Source organism: Acomys russatus, chromosome 19 (genome assembly GCF_903995435.1).
Source record: "Acomys russatus chromosome 19, mAcoRus1.1, whole genome shotgun sequence".
Taxonomy (NCBI): Eukaryota; Metazoa; Chordata; class Mammalia; order Rodentia; family Muridae; genus Acomys; species Acomys russatus.
The window spans coordinates 54,769,380-54,786,663 of NC_067155.1; the positions used below are offsets into that span (position 1 = coordinate 54,769,380).

General features: G+C 50.7%; 2 protein-coding genes across 2 annotated transcripts in view; both read left to right on the forward strand.

Moving 5' to 3' along the window:
- Acad10 (acyl-CoA dehydrogenase family member 10) overlaps window positions 1-14,098 on the forward strand; it is a 45,336-nt gene extending 31,238 nt beyond the window's left edge. Inside the window, exons 14-22 of the mRNA XM_051161569.1 lie at window positions 1,157-1,297; window positions 1,709-1,846; window positions 1,949-2,039; window positions 3,407-3,565; window positions 4,636-4,808; window positions 7,923-8,066; window positions 8,886-8,963; window positions 9,629-9,821; window positions 14,005-14,098. Coding sequence (XP_051017526.1) covers window positions 1,157-1,297; window positions 1,709-1,846; window positions 1,949-2,039; window positions 3,407-3,565; window positions 4,636-4,808; window positions 7,923-8,066; window positions 8,886-8,963; window positions 9,629-9,799 — 1,095 coding nt within the window. The 3' untranslated portion in view covers window positions 9,800-9,821; window positions 14,005-14,098. The remainder of the gene's footprint in view (window positions 1-1,156; window positions 1,298-1,708; window positions 1,847-1,948; window positions 2,040-3,406; window positions 3,566-4,635; window positions 4,809-7,922; window positions 8,067-8,885; window positions 8,964-9,628; window positions 9,822-14,004) is intronic.
- A 1,216-nt stretch (window positions 14,099-15,314) lies between these two features.
- Window positions 15,315-17,284, forward strand: part of Aldh2 (aldehyde dehydrogenase 2 family member) — a 26,318-nt gene continuing 24,348 nt past the window's right edge. Inside the window, exon 1 of the mRNA XM_051161570.1 lies at window positions 15,315-15,488. Coding sequence (XP_051017527.1) covers window positions 15,369-15,488 — 120 coding nt within the window. The 5' untranslated portion in view covers window positions 15,315-15,368. The remainder of the gene's footprint in view (window positions 15,489-17,284) is intronic.

Genomic DNA, 17,284 nt, shown 5'->3' on the forward strand with positions numbered 1-17,284 from the left:
GGGTGACAGAAATCAGAGGCAGAAGGGGACATGTGAACCTGTAGTAGAGGCCTTCTTTTCTTCACCTTGTATTCCATATGGACCTCCAGCCTAGGGGATGGTGCCACCCCCATCAGGGCAGGTCCCCTACTTAGTTACTCACCTCTGGAAGGGAGGCTCCCTCAGGGGCTGTCCTCAGAGGTCTCAGGTGAGAGTCTTCCAGGAGCAGGCTGTGTCCCATAGGATCCCTAACTGCGACAGTGCTAATGTTAATCCTGGTGATGCCTGGTGCCCTGGGGTATGGAGACCTGGAGTGAGCTCGCTGCAGGTTCTCTCAGGTTCATGCCATCCGCACCTGCAGGTTTGTATCTAGCCAATGGCTCTGACCTGGCATTGCTTTGGGCATACGCTGTATCTCTGAGTGCACCTTTCTCTCCCCTTTGTGTTCCTCTAGTCAAGATAGGCTGTGATCACAGCTGGAGAGATGACTCAGAGGTTAAGGGGACATACTGCTGTTGCAGAGGGCTTGAGTTCAGTTCCCAGCACCCACATCAGGAGGCTCAGAACTGTGTAACTCCAGCTCTGGGGTCCCCATCCCACACCTCTCACTTCCGTGGGCCCTGGGCATACACACATACATATATACTTTTGTTGGGTTTTGTTTGATTTGGGTTTGGGTTTGGTTTTTGAGTCAGGGTTTCTCTGTGTAGTCCTCCTGGCTGTTCTGGAACTTGCTCTATAGACCAGGCTAGCCTCAGACTTATAGAGGTCCACCTGCCTCTGCCTCCCACAGACCAGGCTGGCCTCAGACTTACAGAGGTCCACCTGCCTCTGCCTCCCTAGTACGGGATTTAAAAGTGTGTACCACTAAAATCTGGTTGTGGTTTTTTATTTGTTTGTTTTGTTTTGTTTTGTTTTGAGACAGGGTTTCACTATGCAGCCCTAGCTGTCCCGAAATTTGACATGTAGACAAGCTAGCTTCAGGCAGAGGCAGGCAGATCTCTGTGAGTTCAAGGCCAGCCTGGTTTACAAGCTAGTCCAAGACGGCAAGGCTACACAGAGAAACCCTGTCTCTAAAAACAAAAAACCAAAAGATGAGTACTACCACTTATGGATGAATGGAGAATTTATATATATATGAGATTCAGTGATTATATCTCTCCTTTGCCTCTGATAGGAGAAAGCCAAGGCTGAAGGGCTTTGGAATCTTTTCCTACCCTTGGAGACAGATCCTGAGAGAAAATACGGAGCAGGGCTGACGAACTTGGAATACGCTCATCTGTGTGAAGTGATGGGCATGTCTCTGCATGCTCCTGAGGTACAGTCAGTCCCCACAGTTCCCTCCGTACATGAGAACGTGTCCCCGTATGGCCATTGCAGCCCCTGCATGTGGACGGCCTATCTCAGGACAACACACAACCTGAATCTCATATGGGAAGGGAGGACATGTTTAAACAGCCAGCTTAAGCCAGCATAAGGAATCCACTCAGCAGGGAAGCCACTAGGGGTGTGGGCTGCAGAAGCTTCTAGCCCCTGGCTTCAGGGTCCTTAAACTCAAGATGGAATCCATGGGGCTCCAGGACATTCAAGATTCGACTTCAGTTGTGTCTGGCCTTCTTTGGGCAGGGGAAACACTCTCATGCATTGACAGGGTGTAGGTGATGTGGACCTGTTCCCCCTCCCAGGAGGCTGAAGGTGTGGGGGACACTAAAGAGTTTCTTCTCCTCAGATATTTAACTGCTCTGCCCCCGATACGGGGAATATGGAGATCCTGGTACGGTATGGCACCGAGGAGCAGAAGGCACGCTGGCTGCTACCTCTGCTGGATGGCAGGATCCGTTCCTGCTTCGCCATGACTGAGCCCAAGGTACCATGTTCATGTCTTCCCCTTTGGCTGGGCCCCGGCTGGTTTCTGCTCCCGCACAATGTAGGTCACTACGAACACTAACCAGAGTGTGCTCTTGCACAGGTGGCCTCCTCAGATGCCGCTAATATCGAGGCTTCCATCAGAGAGGAAGGTGGCTCCTATGTCATAAATGGTCATAAGTGGTGGAGCTCAGGTACTTGGCCTGAAGAATGCTTTTCAAGCTTTTCAGTCTGTGTGGATGAGCAGACCTCTGAGGCCCAGGCTGAGGTGCAGTGGGGGCTCTGGGTTGTGGAGGCCCTCCAGGAGCAGATGACCACCCCCATGGCTGGACCCTGCTGGGGGAACTGTAGGAATCTGTTTGGTCAGCCTTCTCTCTATTCTGCCCCTGACCTTTTGGCTGGAACTTTTTTTTTTTGGTTTTCGAGACAGGGTTTCTCTGTGTAGCCTTGGCTGTCCTGGACTCGCTTTGTAGACCAGGCTGGCCTCGAACTCACAGAGATCCACTTGCCTCTGCCTCCCGAGTGCTGGGATTAAAGGCCTGCACCACTACTGCCTGGCTGTTTTGTTTTAAAAGATTTATTATGTATGCAGGGTTTTGCCTGCATGTACACCTGCAGGCCAGAAGAGAGCACCAGATCTCATTATAGATGGTTGTGAGCCGCCATGTGGTTGCTGGGAATTGAACTCAGGACTTGGCAAGAGTAGCTTCTGAGCCATCTCTTCAGCCTATGGACGCACTCTTGTCCAAGTCTTTTATAGCCAGTTCTAGCTAGGCTGCTTCACCACGGATGGATTTGTGAGCAGTCTGTTCTGTACCATCCATGGTAGACATCTCATTGTGTCGCCCACTACCTTAGGTGGAGTTCAACAAGCTGGAGACACTGACTGACGGCAGCCACTTTGACATCTTGTTTCTGTTTTTGTTGTTGTTTTGGTTTTTTCTAGACAGGGTTTCTCTGTGTAGCCTTGGCTGTCCTGGACTCGCTTTGTAGACCAGGCTGGGCAACTCACAGTGATCCACCTGCCTCTGCTTCACGAGTGCTGGGATTACAGGCGTGCGCCACCATGCCTAGCTTTAGTTTCTGTTTCTTAAGTCTAACATGATTTTGTTTGTTTGTTTCTCATGGGATTGGACAGAGGTCTCAGCAGTTAAAGGCACGGGCTGCTCTTGCTGGGGACCAGGGCTCGATTCCCAGCACCCACCCACATGGTAGTTCACAACCGTCTGTGACTCTAGGTCCAGAAGATCTGACACCCTCTTCTGGCCTCTGTGGGCATTGTACACAAATGGTGCACAGACATGCAGACCAAAGCTTATACATGACCAATTAAAGCATTGCTCTCACAGTGTGGTAGGTTCCATCTCCCTGAGATAAGTTTTGTCTGGCCTGGAGCCTTCATGAGCTTCTTTGATTGTGTGGACTCTGTCAGGGTCCTGGAACCTGCATGTATTTCTCTGATCCTAGGGATATGAGGGCCCTAGGTTTGCCTTTGCGTGTGGACAGAGCTTGGTGGCCTTGGAACCAGCTGATAGGACCCATCTCTCTTCTTTTCTGGCAGGCATCATGGATCCTCGCTGCAAACTCTGTGTGTTCATGGGAAAAACAGACCCCCAGGCCCCGAGGCACCAGCAGCAGTCCATGCTCCTGGTTCCCATGGACACTCCTGGAATCAAAGTCATCCGGCCTCTGTCAGTGTTTGGGTTACAGGATCCTCCAGGTTAGACAGCCCTCCCAGGACCGCTCACCCCGACTGTGGTTCCCCCCACCCCCCAGGACTGCTCACCCCGACTGTGGCTCTAGTCTGCGAATAGCAGTTTGGGGGAGCCCTTGTTACTCTGAATTTACCACATGCCAAGGACCTGACGGCATTGGTAAGGCGTGGCCCAGCCTTTTCTTCCCTAAGAAGCATGGCTGCCCAGCAGACCAGTGGGTGTTTACGCTTGCCTTTCCTCTTCTCATCTCAGAAGACAAGCAGGAGTCCATGAGAGGAAACAGGCGGCAGAGGCGCCAGAGCAGCATCCTCCTGGCATTGTCTTACGCAGGCCGTGGCCCCAGTGGGGTCCCTCCGTGAGAGGGGCTTCTCTCCTGACAGCATTCTCACCCTCGCCTCTGCCATCTCCAGAGGACTGACAGCAGCTCCTCATCTGGGGTTCTAGCCTACATCATATTTTACCACAAGGCCTGAGAGATGGGAACTTCCACCAAGCCTGAGTGGGTCATTGGGAGAGAGCTGACATAGCTTGTTGTCCTCTGACCTCATACATGCTTGGGCATATGTGTACACACACACACACACACACACACACAGTAAAATTTAATGTACAAAATGTTTTTAAAAGAAACGGTATGCTGAGCATGGTGGTGCACACCTTTAATCCCAGAACTCAGGAGGCAGAGGCAGGCAGATCTCTGTGAGTTCAAGGCCAGCCTGGTCTACAGAGCAAGTTCCAGGACAATCATGGCTGCACAGAGAAACCATGGCTTGGAAAAGAAAAAAGAAAAAAAGAAATGGCAGAAGTAGGGCAGCAGTGGGCATAGGCAAGCAGATCTCTATGAGTTCCAGGCCAGCCTGGTCTACACAGAGAAACCCTGTGTCAAAAAAGAAAAAAAGAAAGAAAGTAAAGAAATGGTAGAATTCCTTGTTTTTACTGTAGCCATTCCCTTTACAAGTTTCTGGGCTCGGTGTCCCCTCCTTAGCTGTGACCCAGCTGGGAACAGTGCCAGCAGATAGCCCTAAGATAAGCAAGGGGTAAACACACCCAAAGAAAATGCATTTTGGTCTTTCAGGTGGCCACGGTGAAGCACAGTTCACTGATGTGCGTGTGCCCAAGGAGAACATTCTTTTGGGCCCTGGCCGAGGCTTCGAGATCGCCCAGGACCGGCTGGGGCCTGGCCGGATTCATCACTGCATGCGGTTGATCGGGTATTCGGAGAGGGCCCTGTCGCTCATGAAGACACGCGTGAGTCCCCCCCATACCCACGTTGACTCACAGCCACTGTTGCCGGCTGGGTGTCAAACTGTCATGCCCTTCTGAGGGCAGACTCACAGCGCGGTGTTCATGCCCAGAATCTGCCTCTCTGCTTGCCATGTGCTCTGCTTGGCTACAGCTGATGTCCTGAGAGGAACAGGCACCTCTCTGTCCAGGTGGCCAGAAGCCAAAGCCAGGCTTTATGGTGGCTGAGGGTGAGATTCCAAAACCCAGAGGATTATGGGTAGCCAGGAGCCATTCATGCTAACAGCACATGAAACTCAGACCCTGGACTGGAGAGATGACTTAGTGGTTGAAAAGACTGTCGGCTTTTCCGGAGGTCTTGAGTTCAATTCCCAGTAACCACATAGTGGCTCACAACCATCTATAATGAGATCTGGTGCCCTCTTCTGGCCTGCAGGTGTACATGGATATAGAGCACTCATATACATTAAATCAATAAATAAATCTTTAAAATCTTAATGTAATAATAACCCAGACCCCAGGGAGATCCTGCACAGCCTGTTTGCGCTGACCCTGAGGTCACAGCACCTGGCCCTGTGCATATCAGCCTCCCTGTCCAGTGCATCTAGGCATGGTATCTTATGCCTGTAATTCTAGCACTCAGAAGCTGAGGCAGGAGGATTATGGAAACTTCAAAACTAGCCTAGATTCCATAGCAAGACACTGTCTCAAACCAGTCATTCTCCATGGCCCCTTAAAGACAGGAGGCCTATATAGAACAGAGGTCTCTGCAGCCCCCACAGCATCAGAGCGAGGCTGTGCGGGAAGCATGGAGGCAGTTCAGCTAGGTATGACTAAGCGAGTGTTGGTTCAAGCTCAAGGAGTCTTACCTCATGCAGTTAATTTTAGGCATCTCTAAGGACTGTACAGTTTGGTGAAAACTTATTCTGCTAACGAGTAACTCAATCCTGTGTGCACAACAAAGCATACGTACGTCTCATGGAGGAACAAAGCAAGCTAAGGATAGATTGGAAGTGCCTACAGCGAAAATCTTTGTCAAGACGGCATGACGCCTTCCTTAAAGATGGCTCTGTGCTTTGGCTGAGGAAGACAAGCCTATGGCAAGGGTGCGGGAGGGTCCGCCTGGAGGGGGCTGTGGTGTCACATCTTCTCTCACAGCTCAGGGGCTCCTACAGCTCCTGTGGCCTGGGACTCCCCGTGCAGGCAGGGACGTCCTCGTTGGGACTCAAATGCACCACAACATGCCTGGTTGGCAAGTAGCTTCTTAGTGTGGAGATGAACTCACGGTGCCCCTAAATTATATGCTCTAAAAACAGGCTGCAAAGTGGGCGTGGTGGCGCACACCTTTAATCCCAGCACTCGGGAGGCAGAGGCAGGCAAATCGCTGTGAGTTCGAGGCCAGCCTGGTCTACAAAGCGAGTCCAGGACAGCCAAGGCTAACACAGAGAGACCCTGTCTCAAAACAAACAAATAAACAAACACCAGGCTGCAAGGGACAGGCGTCATGGCACATGCCTTGAGCCACAGCGCTCTGTAGACAGAGGCCAGTTTGGCCTGCATAGCAAGTTCCAGGACAGCCAGAACTACATGGGAAGACCCTGTCTCAAATGAGCAGATAGACAGAGGTTACAAAACAGTACACAAACGATGACTGTGGTTTTGGGTTTTTTGTTTTGGTTTGGTTTTTGGTTTTTCAAGACAGGGTTTCTCTGTGTAACCCTAGCTGTCCTGGACTCTCTAGCTCGTCTGACCTCTGACCTCCACGCACTAAGTGTATAACGCTTTAAAACTGTGCGTAGATGTCTGTATGCATGCAGAAAGTGTGGAAGGACAAATAGAGCCATTTTTCTGGAGATGGGCTCCTTGTACTGCCCAGATTGGTCTCAAGCTCCTAGACTCAAAGCAGCTCTCCTGCCTCAGCCTTGCAGATAGCTCACCCCTCAGGCCCACCATGCTCTGGACAGCTACCTGCTGTCACTATAGGCAAGTAAGTGGTAGGATACTAGGCATTTTCTCTTTCATCTGAAAATTGATAGTCATGCCACAAAATATATCATTCATGTAAAAAATTACTTTCTCAAGGATAGATAAATAAAACACATGAAAGGAGAATGCTTTTCGTCCAAGCTGAAGCTCCAGGGTGTGAGGCTGGCCATTGTCAGCAGGTGGCAACGTGCCCCTTTCTAAAGCTCCCTCAGTCCCTTCTTTCTGAGAGCAGCTTTGGCCAGAGCTGGCCAGGGTCTTCCCTCTTGCTCAGCCTCATGCCCAGAGCTTCAGTTACGGGTTTTTCAAAGTAATCTGGGCTGGACAGTGGTGGGACATGCTTTTAATCTTGTCATTAAGGAGTATGAGGGTAGTCTGTTCTACATAGTGAGTTCCAAGACAGCCAGGGACACACAGAGAAACCCTGTCAGGGATAAGGGTGGCAGGCGGAGCAACATGGTTCTCATTTCAAAGGATGTTTATTCCAGAGCCACATGTGGGTGCCCACTTCCCAGGAATATAGATTTACATTACCTAAGACACCCCGTTCCACCTTGCAATGTGCTAAGTCCTACCGACTTTCTTATTGTCTTGTTTTAAGTCATGGCCTAACTATGAGTCTGTGCCCCCATGCCCTGGCATAGACCTCAATAGAGATCCACCTGCCTCTTTGCGATTAAGCATGTGTGCTACCATGCTCAGCTTCATGAAGTCTGTATAGTAACAGAAGAGAAAATCCTAAACGCAGATAAGCTGATGGTGCCTCTGGCCAGGAGCTCACAACAACAGTGGGGACATCTCGGCTGCAGGTCTCTGGTACTCTCTGATGACCTTCACACCCCAAAAGGGTCACCCATGGTTCCTGGCTCTGGCCTTGCAACATTCCAAGCTCTCAAGGGTCACTGTATCTGCAATCAGCTCATCAGCCTTTGTAGGCTGTTCTCTATATGTGCTCCTTCTGTAATGAACACTGCATTGCCTGTACTCAGACAGACCCTGGCCTCCTTAGCTGACAGGCAGCATGCCCTTCTAGTCTCCCCATTCGCATGCCCTGCACCTCTGCAAGTCGCCCACTTCTGAGCCTCCCAGGGCCACTCTAGGCCCAGCTCCTCAACCTTGTCTCTCTGATGTCTGTAGGCGATGTCCCGCACAGCCTTTGGGAAGCCTCTCTTGGAGCATGGCACCATCCTGGCAGACATTGCCCAGTCACGTGTGGATATCGAGCAGGCACGCCTGCTGGTGCTGAAAGCTGCCCACCTCATGGATGTGGCAGGAAATAAGGTGGGAGGCCTCACAGATGACAGCCGTCATCCTGAGGTGCTACTAGAATCGGGCCCTTTTCTCTTTGTTTGGCAAGCTGTGGGGAACCTCAGCTCTTGCACACTGATGGCTGCTACTGTTTAAACTCTAGTCATCTACTACAAACCAGAAAAGGCCCAGGGAAAGAGGTGAACTTTTACCAGGTGAACTGGTGACCTTCCTGGTTGGAAAAAAGGAAGTCTGATGGCCGCTGGTCAGCCCTGTACTCTCAGGGCATATTGATGCAGGAGGTAGATGAGGGAGGAAAGGGCTGGGAGAAGAAACCCCACAGATCTGCTCCAAATATAGTGTCCCAAAGCGACGTTACCCATTGGCTATAGTGGGTGGCCATGATGTATTTTGACCACTGTGTTATCCGCCCTCTTATCCAGGGGCTACACCAAGGCAAGAGCTGCCTAGACAGGTAGTGGAGGTAGGTGTACAGCTCCTGGTGCTTTGACACCTTTGTTGCTAGAGGCTAAAGGATGCCTCAGTCAGTGACCAGGCTCAAAGTCATCCTTCCTGCTTTGGTCCACTGTTGCCCTGGGCTAGACGCAGCTGTTTTGTTTTTGTGGCATTTGGAGTCAAACTCAGTGCCTTGTGCTTGCTGGGTAGGTGATCTGACATGAACAGTCACCCAGGCCCCTAGATCTGGCTGTGGCCCAGAATGCAGCCCAGCCATTCCTCTCTACCATAGTTGTGCCCTCTTGCAAAACCTAGCACCCAGTTTAGTCAGCTTGGCTTTGTGTCGACCTCCCAGCACCTCATCCTCTGTTTTTCTAACTTGGCCTTTTCCTGCAGGCTGCAGCTTTAGATATTGCCATGATCAAAATGGTAGCCCCTTCCATGGCCTACCAAGTGATTGACCGCGCCATTCAGGTGAGCTGCCCTGGACTGCCCTTCCACTGTGCCCGCCACTATCCTCTTCAGAGGAAACTTGTTCAGGGGCCCCTCCCTCCTTCCCAAGCCCAGGACAGTAAGTGCCTCACCCAGAGTGTTCTTTTTTTTTTGTTTTTTGTTTTTGGTTTTGTTTGTTTGGTTGGTTGGTTGGTTGGTTGGTTGGTTGGTTTTTCAAGACAGGGTTTCTCTGTGTACAATTGGCTGTCCTGGACTCACTTTGTAGACCAGGCTGGCCTTGAACTCACAGCGATCCGCCTGCCTCTGTCTCCCAAGTGCTGGGATTAAAGGCATGTGCCACCGTGCCTGGCTTCACCCAGAGCATTCTGCTTGCAAGTAGCTGGCCTCAGCCTCAAGGGAGCCCTGGTGCTTCTCACACCCAGTGTCCTCGCTCTTCGGGTGCCTCCTTCCACGTCCTAACACCTGGTCTCACGCAGAACTTTCTCAGTAGCAGAAGCAATCTTATAGAATGGGCCTGGTGAGTCAGGCATCCAAGGATGACTATGTGGCCCCGTGTGAAGCCTGGAACACAGACGTTTCACAGGGGACCCCCTGGCGAGACAGCAGTCACCTGCTCTTTTGAGCAGACTGTCACTTTTTTTAGGACTCACCCAGGCTTTCTTCTCTTTCCTGCTGTGTACTGCCAGGCCTTTGGAGGAGCAGGCCTAAACAGCGACTACCCCCTGGCTCAGTTCTTTGCCTGGGCCCGAGCCCTGCGCATCGCTGATGGCCCTGATGAGGTACACCGGCTGACAGTTGGCAAGTTGGAACTGAAGAATCGAGGCAGACTGCAGGAGCCAGTGGGGCCCAGAGTCTAGATGCTGCGTTTGGAAAGGCCTGGTATGTGTGGTTCTTGCATCCCAGCCAGCAACATAGTCTGGGATGGTCAGGGTAACCTGAGCCTTCCTGTGAACCCCAAAGAAGGCATTTCTAGAGAGGCTGTGTTTTAGGCATGGAGGAAGGAATTTTGAGTGTAGGCCTGAGGAGCTGGTCTCCAGTTCCTCAGAGTTGACCTATGACCCCTTTTCCCCAGGCTGTAGGAATCTGGATATTGGTGTACTGTGATCTCTCCAGAAGTGATGGGGATCCTTCTCGGGGCTTCTAGGAAAGCCTGTGACCACTGGAGTGCCCACACCATGGAATACTGATCCAGCCTGGTCTATAAGCAAGTCCAGGACATCAAGACTACACAGAGACACCCTGTCTCGAAAAACAAACAAAAAAGGGTGGGTGGGATTTGGGGACACAAAGAGTCTGTGTACTTCTATCTCACACAAAGGCCATGGGGAATAAAGGCTCCCACAGCCCCTGTGACTCAGGTGTCAGTGGCTTCCTCACACCTGTGCTGGCCTTATGCCCTGGGGTCCCACGGGACACGACGCTCCCACATGCTCTTCACATCCATCACCACTATCCTATCCTACTCCAGGAAACCTCACCAAAGGCACCATGCCATCTGAGTGAGATCCCCACTAACCACCACGATCCGCCACCTGCCCTGTCGGTGGAATTGGGGTATGGCGGGTGACAGAGAAGATGCTGCTGATATTTGAAGAGTCATGTGTCCTCCTTGGAGATGGGGACGGTCACCTCGGCAAGATCTGACTTGTTATAGGAGCATAGCCATCATGAGCCCAGAGAAGGATGTAGCTACCACAGGCCAAGGGCAGGGCAGCAAGCCCCTGAACTACATCCCCTATTGGGACAGGTAGCAGATCCCATGCCATCTGCTTCTAATACTTTCGGTCAAGCTCTACCTCCCGTCTGTAATCCCAAATACTTGCTAATGCTCTTCTTCTGGGCCAAATCCTCCATCCATGTTGGCCATGTATTTCTTCCTGTCTAACCCATGGCAGCTTTCCTTCTTGCTCTTCTCCACAGGTCTCTCCTTCCCAAGATTCTCTCTGTCTCCCAAAGCCTGGGAACCTTAGCCATGCCTATCCTATGGTGTGATGGCCTTTATTGGTCAAACAGGAAGTTCCTTAGGCAAGGTTATATAGCAGTCTTGTGGCACAGAGACAACAAGCGGTAATTAGCATCAAATTATATCAAACCCACCTCCAACAAACACCCAATGTTGTCTCAAGAAGGACATTTGGAATGCCAACAAATGCAAGAAGGAACACAGGAGTGTCGGCCACTTACCTCGGACTAGTTAGGGTACCCGATGCTCCCACACCAAAGCCAGTTTTCTAAATACAGATGACAATGCCGAGTTGTTTAACTGTGAGCATGCTGCCTGTGAAGTGCACGTCTCTGCTGACCTGTAAACGCTATCAACTGTAAACTCTGTTTACAAAATGTCAGTACAATACAAATGAGCCTCGCCGTGCAGACTGCACTCACTTGCTCTGTGAGGCTGCCCAGAGATCCCCGGTTTCCCATTTTCCGTTTTTCTGCATTTATCTGGAGAGGTAATTTGACAAACCTCTCCCAAACTGGATAAAACCCTTCAAGCTCAAGCTCCCTAACAACCATGGACTCCGGTGGAGTCTCCCACAAGAATAAATATAAAAAGGCGTAGGAACCATGGTTTCAGAAGTCACAAGGGAAGGATCCAGGGAGCAACAGGGGGCCCTGCCTGGCACAGCCTTCTGTGCCACCCTCAAATCTAGCCATTCTATGACCCGAACCTCGGGAACTCAGAGATCTCTGCCTCCCGAGTGCTGGGGTTAAAGGCGTGCGCCGCTGTCTTTGAACAAAGATCTTGTTTTGGTTTTGGTTTTTTGAGACAGGGTTTCTCTGTTTAGCCTTGGTTGTCCTGGACTCATTCTGTAGACCAGGCAATACACTTGCCTCTGCCTCCCAAGTGCTGGGATTAAAAGCATACGCAATCAAAAATAAAAATAAATAAATAAACAAAAATAAATAAATAAAAGCATGCGTAACCACCGCCTGGCTTTTGAACAAGGATCTTTTCCCTGACTAACAAAAGTATCCTCCTTCAAGATGCTCAGTAAACCAGGCTCCCAATCAGCCCGAAGCCATTCAAGAGTTCATATCAGGGACTGGAAAGATGGCTCAGAGGTTAAGAGCGCTGCCTGCTCTTCCAGAGATCCTGAGTTCAATTCCCAGCAAACATCTGCTGGCTCACACCCATCTATATTGGGATCTGGCGCCCTCTTCTGCAGGTGTACATGCAGACAGAACACTGTACATAATAATAAATAAATAAATCTTTTTTTAAAAGTTCCTATCGACAATTAACTAAACACAGACACTGCACAGCACAGTCTAATAGTGAAGCTGTGATGTGTGGCAGGCTTGGCTTATTGAAGTCATGTGTTTGTTTGTGAGTCTCATGTTACCCAGTCTAGTCAGGAACTCTTTATGTAGCCCAGGTTGACTTTGAACTCCTAATCCTCCTGACCCCACTTCCTCATTGCGGAGATTACAAGGTATGTACTACAGGAAAGTAAACTTTGTTGTTGTTTTGTTTGTTTGTTTGTTTTTTGTTTTGTTTTTCAAGACAGCATTTCTCTGTGTAGCCTTGGCTGGCCTGGACTCACTATGTAGACCAGGCTGGCCTCGAACTCACAGTGATCCACCTGCCTCTGCCTCCTGAGTGCTTGGATTAAAGGTGTGCGCTGTAGGCTTCAACTTTTCCAAACTACCTTATTTGGGGGTTCTTTAAATGCTTATACCACCCTTCCAACCCACCTACCCTAGATAGGAGAGAAAGGAGATTTAGGGGAACAGGAGAAGTAAACCTTGTTGAATTCAGTTCTTGAGAATGATTCCCCTGGCATGATCTGCAGGATTTCAGCAGACCAGCAATTCCACCAAAGTTGCTGCTGGAACCTGGAATAGCAGCTGGAACCTGGAGCCTCAGCCCAAGCCCAAAGCCTGGAATCCTTCGCTGAGTCTCTAAGTGGAGTGATGAACAGCCAAACAATACCAAGACCCAAAAAGCCCAGCCTCCTGTTTTGGGTATATGTATATATATATCCTCTCAGAGTCTGTACTAGGATGTTTTTTATCTGGCAAAAAACAAGCCCCCACATGAGGTGGTTCGACCTCCAAGTGGATAAACATCTCCTGCTCTCTCACAAGTCTGTTCCCCATCCCACACTTGGGATCAAAGCAAGAACATGTTTATATCCACTGCAGTGCACCACCACCACCACCTGCTACTATTTTTTTTAAATGGGACCCACTTCTTTCTAAAAACTTTTAAAAAATGATTTATGTTTGAGTGCTCTATCTTCATGTACACCTGCAGGCCAGAAGAGAGCATCAGATCTCATTATAGATGGCTGTGAGCCACCAAGTAGTTGCTAGGAATTGAACTCAGGACCTCTGGAAAAGCAGACATCTTAATCATTGAGCCATTTCTTCCGCTCTGAAAGTAGACTTTCAATGCATTCTTCATTTGTGATACTCTCAACCTGTGAGGGGTTACAGGCCACCCATCCTATGTCAAGCAGCTTGTATATAGCAATATCTGTATTTAATTAGGAAATATCCTGTGACTTAGTGGTTCTATCTCTGTGAATTTCTCAGTAAGTCAAAAATGCAAACCTTGGCAATGTTTGTAATAGCACAAGATTGGAAGCTAAATGTCAGCCATAGAAAAATGTTTAAATGGAAATGTACATGTAGCCAATGGAATAACGAGTAGACATTTGTTTTGGTTTTTGCTTTGTTTTTTCGAGACAGGGTTTCTCTGTGTAGCTCTGGCTGCCCTGGACTCGCTTTGTAGACCAGGCTGGTCTCCAACTCATAGCGATCTGCCTGCCTGCCTCTGCCTCCGGAGAGCTGGGATTAAAGGCTTGTGCCACCACCGCCCGGCACGAATCGGCGTTTTAAAAACCGTGAATGAGGACACCTTTCTGTAGGAAATGGGTCTGGAGACTCCTACACACTCCAAACCGTTCTGGCAAGGCCAAATGGTTTAGTTCTGCAGAAGGGAGCCTCAACATGCTGAGCAAGCAACCACATCCAGAGGGGCCCTGCTGATGATTGTTTTTTTCTTTAAGATTTATTATTTATTTATTTATTATGTTTGCATGTACTCCTGCAGGCCAGAAGAGGGCACCAGATCTCATTATAGATCGCTATGAACCACCATGTAGTTGTGGAAATTGAACTCAGGACCTCTAGAAGAGCAGACAGGGCTCTTAACCGCTGAGCCCTCTCTCCAGCCCCCGCCCCCCATGATTGTTTTAAAAGGGGCTCACTATATAGTCATGACTGGCCAGAATGCCAATGTAGACCTCTCAGAGATCTGCTTGCTTCTGCTTCCTGAGTGCTGATATTAAAGGCCTTGACCCAGTTTCCTGTTGGGTTTTTATTACTAAAACTAAGGGGTCCTGTGTCTCCCTGATTGGTTAGAGCCAAGCTTACGTTCTGACCTGATTGGCTAATAAAGAGCTACACAGTTTCCAGAGAGATGTGAAATGTGAGAGCTTATCTTTTGATTTCTGTAAGTGCAGACCCCTGAGGAATCTGAATTTTTGCTAAGTGGCTTCTTTACAATTTCTCCTGTGCTCTCAGCTTCCCAGTTTCCTTTGCGCCTAATGTTGATCATGTGACCCGCCCATGTGGTCCTTAAAATGCTCCCCCCCCCCTTGTTTTGTGCTAATGGTGCTGAGTCCGGAAACAACTTTAGTTGTCCAGCGCTAAAGTCAGAGACACACAAGGAAACATGCCCTGGCCCCTTGCCTCGCCACTGGGAGTTTGCTCTTACAGCGCCGGTGACAATATTCCGCGAAGACATCAGAGCAAGGCGAAGCTCATGCTCTGCCGTCTTCTGGCTGGTGATTCCGAAACGGGCTGAGCCTCAGCTGCCAAGGGCTCCGCCCATTTCTTGGGCTTCTCTCTTGCGCAAACACTTCTCTTTGCACTGCCCAGAAGCCCGTGCCAGGCTGTTTATCTCCTTAGCCCACTGCTGCGTTCATCTGGTTGCAGGACACGATACACGGGTGACCAGGCGTCCACATCCCTTTCTAGCCAAAGCCCTCCTGCACCCTCAGTGCCCAGTTCCAGGTTGTCCATGGAAAAACCGCTTTCATGAAATTCTCTCTTCGCCTCCACATCTGCATAGACCGGAGCCATAGGCGCCAGCCACCCCGAGTGCACAGGACATATCAGCTCCCTTCTGTCTGGGGGACAACTTTAGGAACTGGCTAGGCTTTCTCAGGCCACTCCTGTGTTCTGCAAGGTTCCATCTCTAGCTTGCCTTGGGGAGCCGGGGTCGCGCCCCGCAGGCCGTTGGGGGTTGGGGTTCATCGGCCCCGCCCCCGTGTCTCCACCGCCCATTGGCGGCTAAGGAGGGCGGAGGCTAGCAGTCCGGGTCTACATCGCTGCAGTCGCCCCCCAGCTCCGCTAGGCTCCTCTGGGCTTGGTTCGCTCAGGTAGGCTCGGCTCTGCTCAGCTCAGTACAGCATGCTGCGCGCCGCACTCGCCACCGCCCGCCGCGGGCCGCGCCTGAGCCGCCTGCTGTCCGCCGCCGCCACCAGCGCGGTGCCGGCCCCCAACCAGCAGCCCGAAGTCTTCTGCAACCAGGTGAGACTCGAGGTCGCCTACGCAGGCTCCTGGGCGGGACGGGGAGGGCGACCGGGCCTCAGTTGCCCCGCCCGGCGGTCTTTGCGCGTGCGTACCCCTGCCCAGGTGGTCGCACCGTAGCCCGGCCGGGCCCGGGAGAGTCCTGGGCCTCTTTATCCCTCCTGGATGCAGCCGCGGTGGGTTGCGGAGCCCGCTTGCGCCCCGCGCGGTCCTGGGTCCACCCAGAAGGCCCACCGGTCCCGTCCCCTCTGTGCTAGAACTTCCCTTCCTCCCTACCGGATTCAAGCAGACCTGGACCAGAGTTCGGAAGGAGAAGCTGGGTCAGGACCCCTCTGTGGCAGCTCTTACCCAACCCGGACTTTGTCAGAGAGGTGGTTTGAGCTTTGGTAAAGTCTGGAATCACATGAAAAGAAACTGGTTGTGGAGTGTTCTTTTTGTTTGGGCAACAGGTGGGACTTGGCTGCCCTCTTCTGTAAAATGGGAAGGCAGTCAGGGCACGTGTCTTGATAGATTATTTTGAAACACGGTCTCATTTTGTAGCTCAGGCTGGCCTGGAATTCACTGACTTCTTGCTTCACGGCCCCAATGTTGAATCTAGTCCCCCTTGGCGGCCTTTTCCCTCAGAATGTGCGTGCACGGGTCTTCAGGGGGAGGGGAGCCAGCTTCTTACATTCTCTGCGGGGAGTGAGTCCCCGCTTGGGGAGGCGAGTCTGCCCCCACACCCACCCCCGTAGCCGAAATAAGACACCAGGAAACAAAACTAGGTTTTAATTCACTAATTATCTTCTACAAACAATAGTTTTAATTCACTGTCTTCTACAAACAAGAGTTTAAACTAAGCTTAAAGATAAAAGAGACAAGGACAGGGCTAAAACAAGAGACGAGAGAGCACCCCCTACTCCCTACTCCGGGACCCCTGGGTTTTAAAGCCCAGGCATGTAAATTGTAGGAGGGTTCCCAGGGGGGCCTGCCTCAGGGATGGACTCAGGGCAGCTTTGAAATGTGTCTCTGAGGCCTGGAGAGACAGTTCAGTGGTTAAGAGCACTGGCTGTTCTTCCAAAGGTCATGAGTTCAATTCCCAGAAACCACACATCTATAATGAGATCTGGTACCCGCTTCTGGCCTGATGGCTCACCTGCAGGTAGAATACTGTGTAAATAATAAATAAATAAGTCTTTTAAAAAGAAAAGAAAAGAAATGTGTCTCCGAAAGGAGCCAGCTTTTTGACATCTTTTGGCTGAAGGTCTTTGTGGTCTGCCACCAGCAGGAGGGAGGCACTCTCCTTATTTGGAGCTCAGAAAGCTGGTGGGCCTCTGGGCCTGGGCTGGCTGGAGATGGTCCACACCCGTCTCCCTAGCCTTTGTGCAGGGAAACATCCAAAACAATTCAGTCTTTAAGCCTTAAGACTTAGAACCGGGAGGTTGACAAGACACAGATAAGAGATTGAGGTCTAGTTACTTCCCCAAAGACCCAAGTCTGGGTTCTCATCTGGGATTACAAAAGCAAGCCCTTTAACCAGAACGTTCTGTGGCATATTCCAACTTGGAACAGTGGTCCCATCTCAGCCTCTGGCTGGGTTACTGACCACCCATGTTGGAGCCTTGGCCTCTAGCTTTCTACAGTGTACCTCCAGGACCAGGCAAGCCACTTCCACAGTCACAGGGCACAAAGGTCCATGTGATTTATTTATTTGTTTATTTTTGAGGAGCGCTACAAAGAGTCAAGCCAAGGGAAAACAAAAAAACATACTCTGCATAATACAAGCCATGAATGCAGTTAGCTGCTGGGTTTTTTGG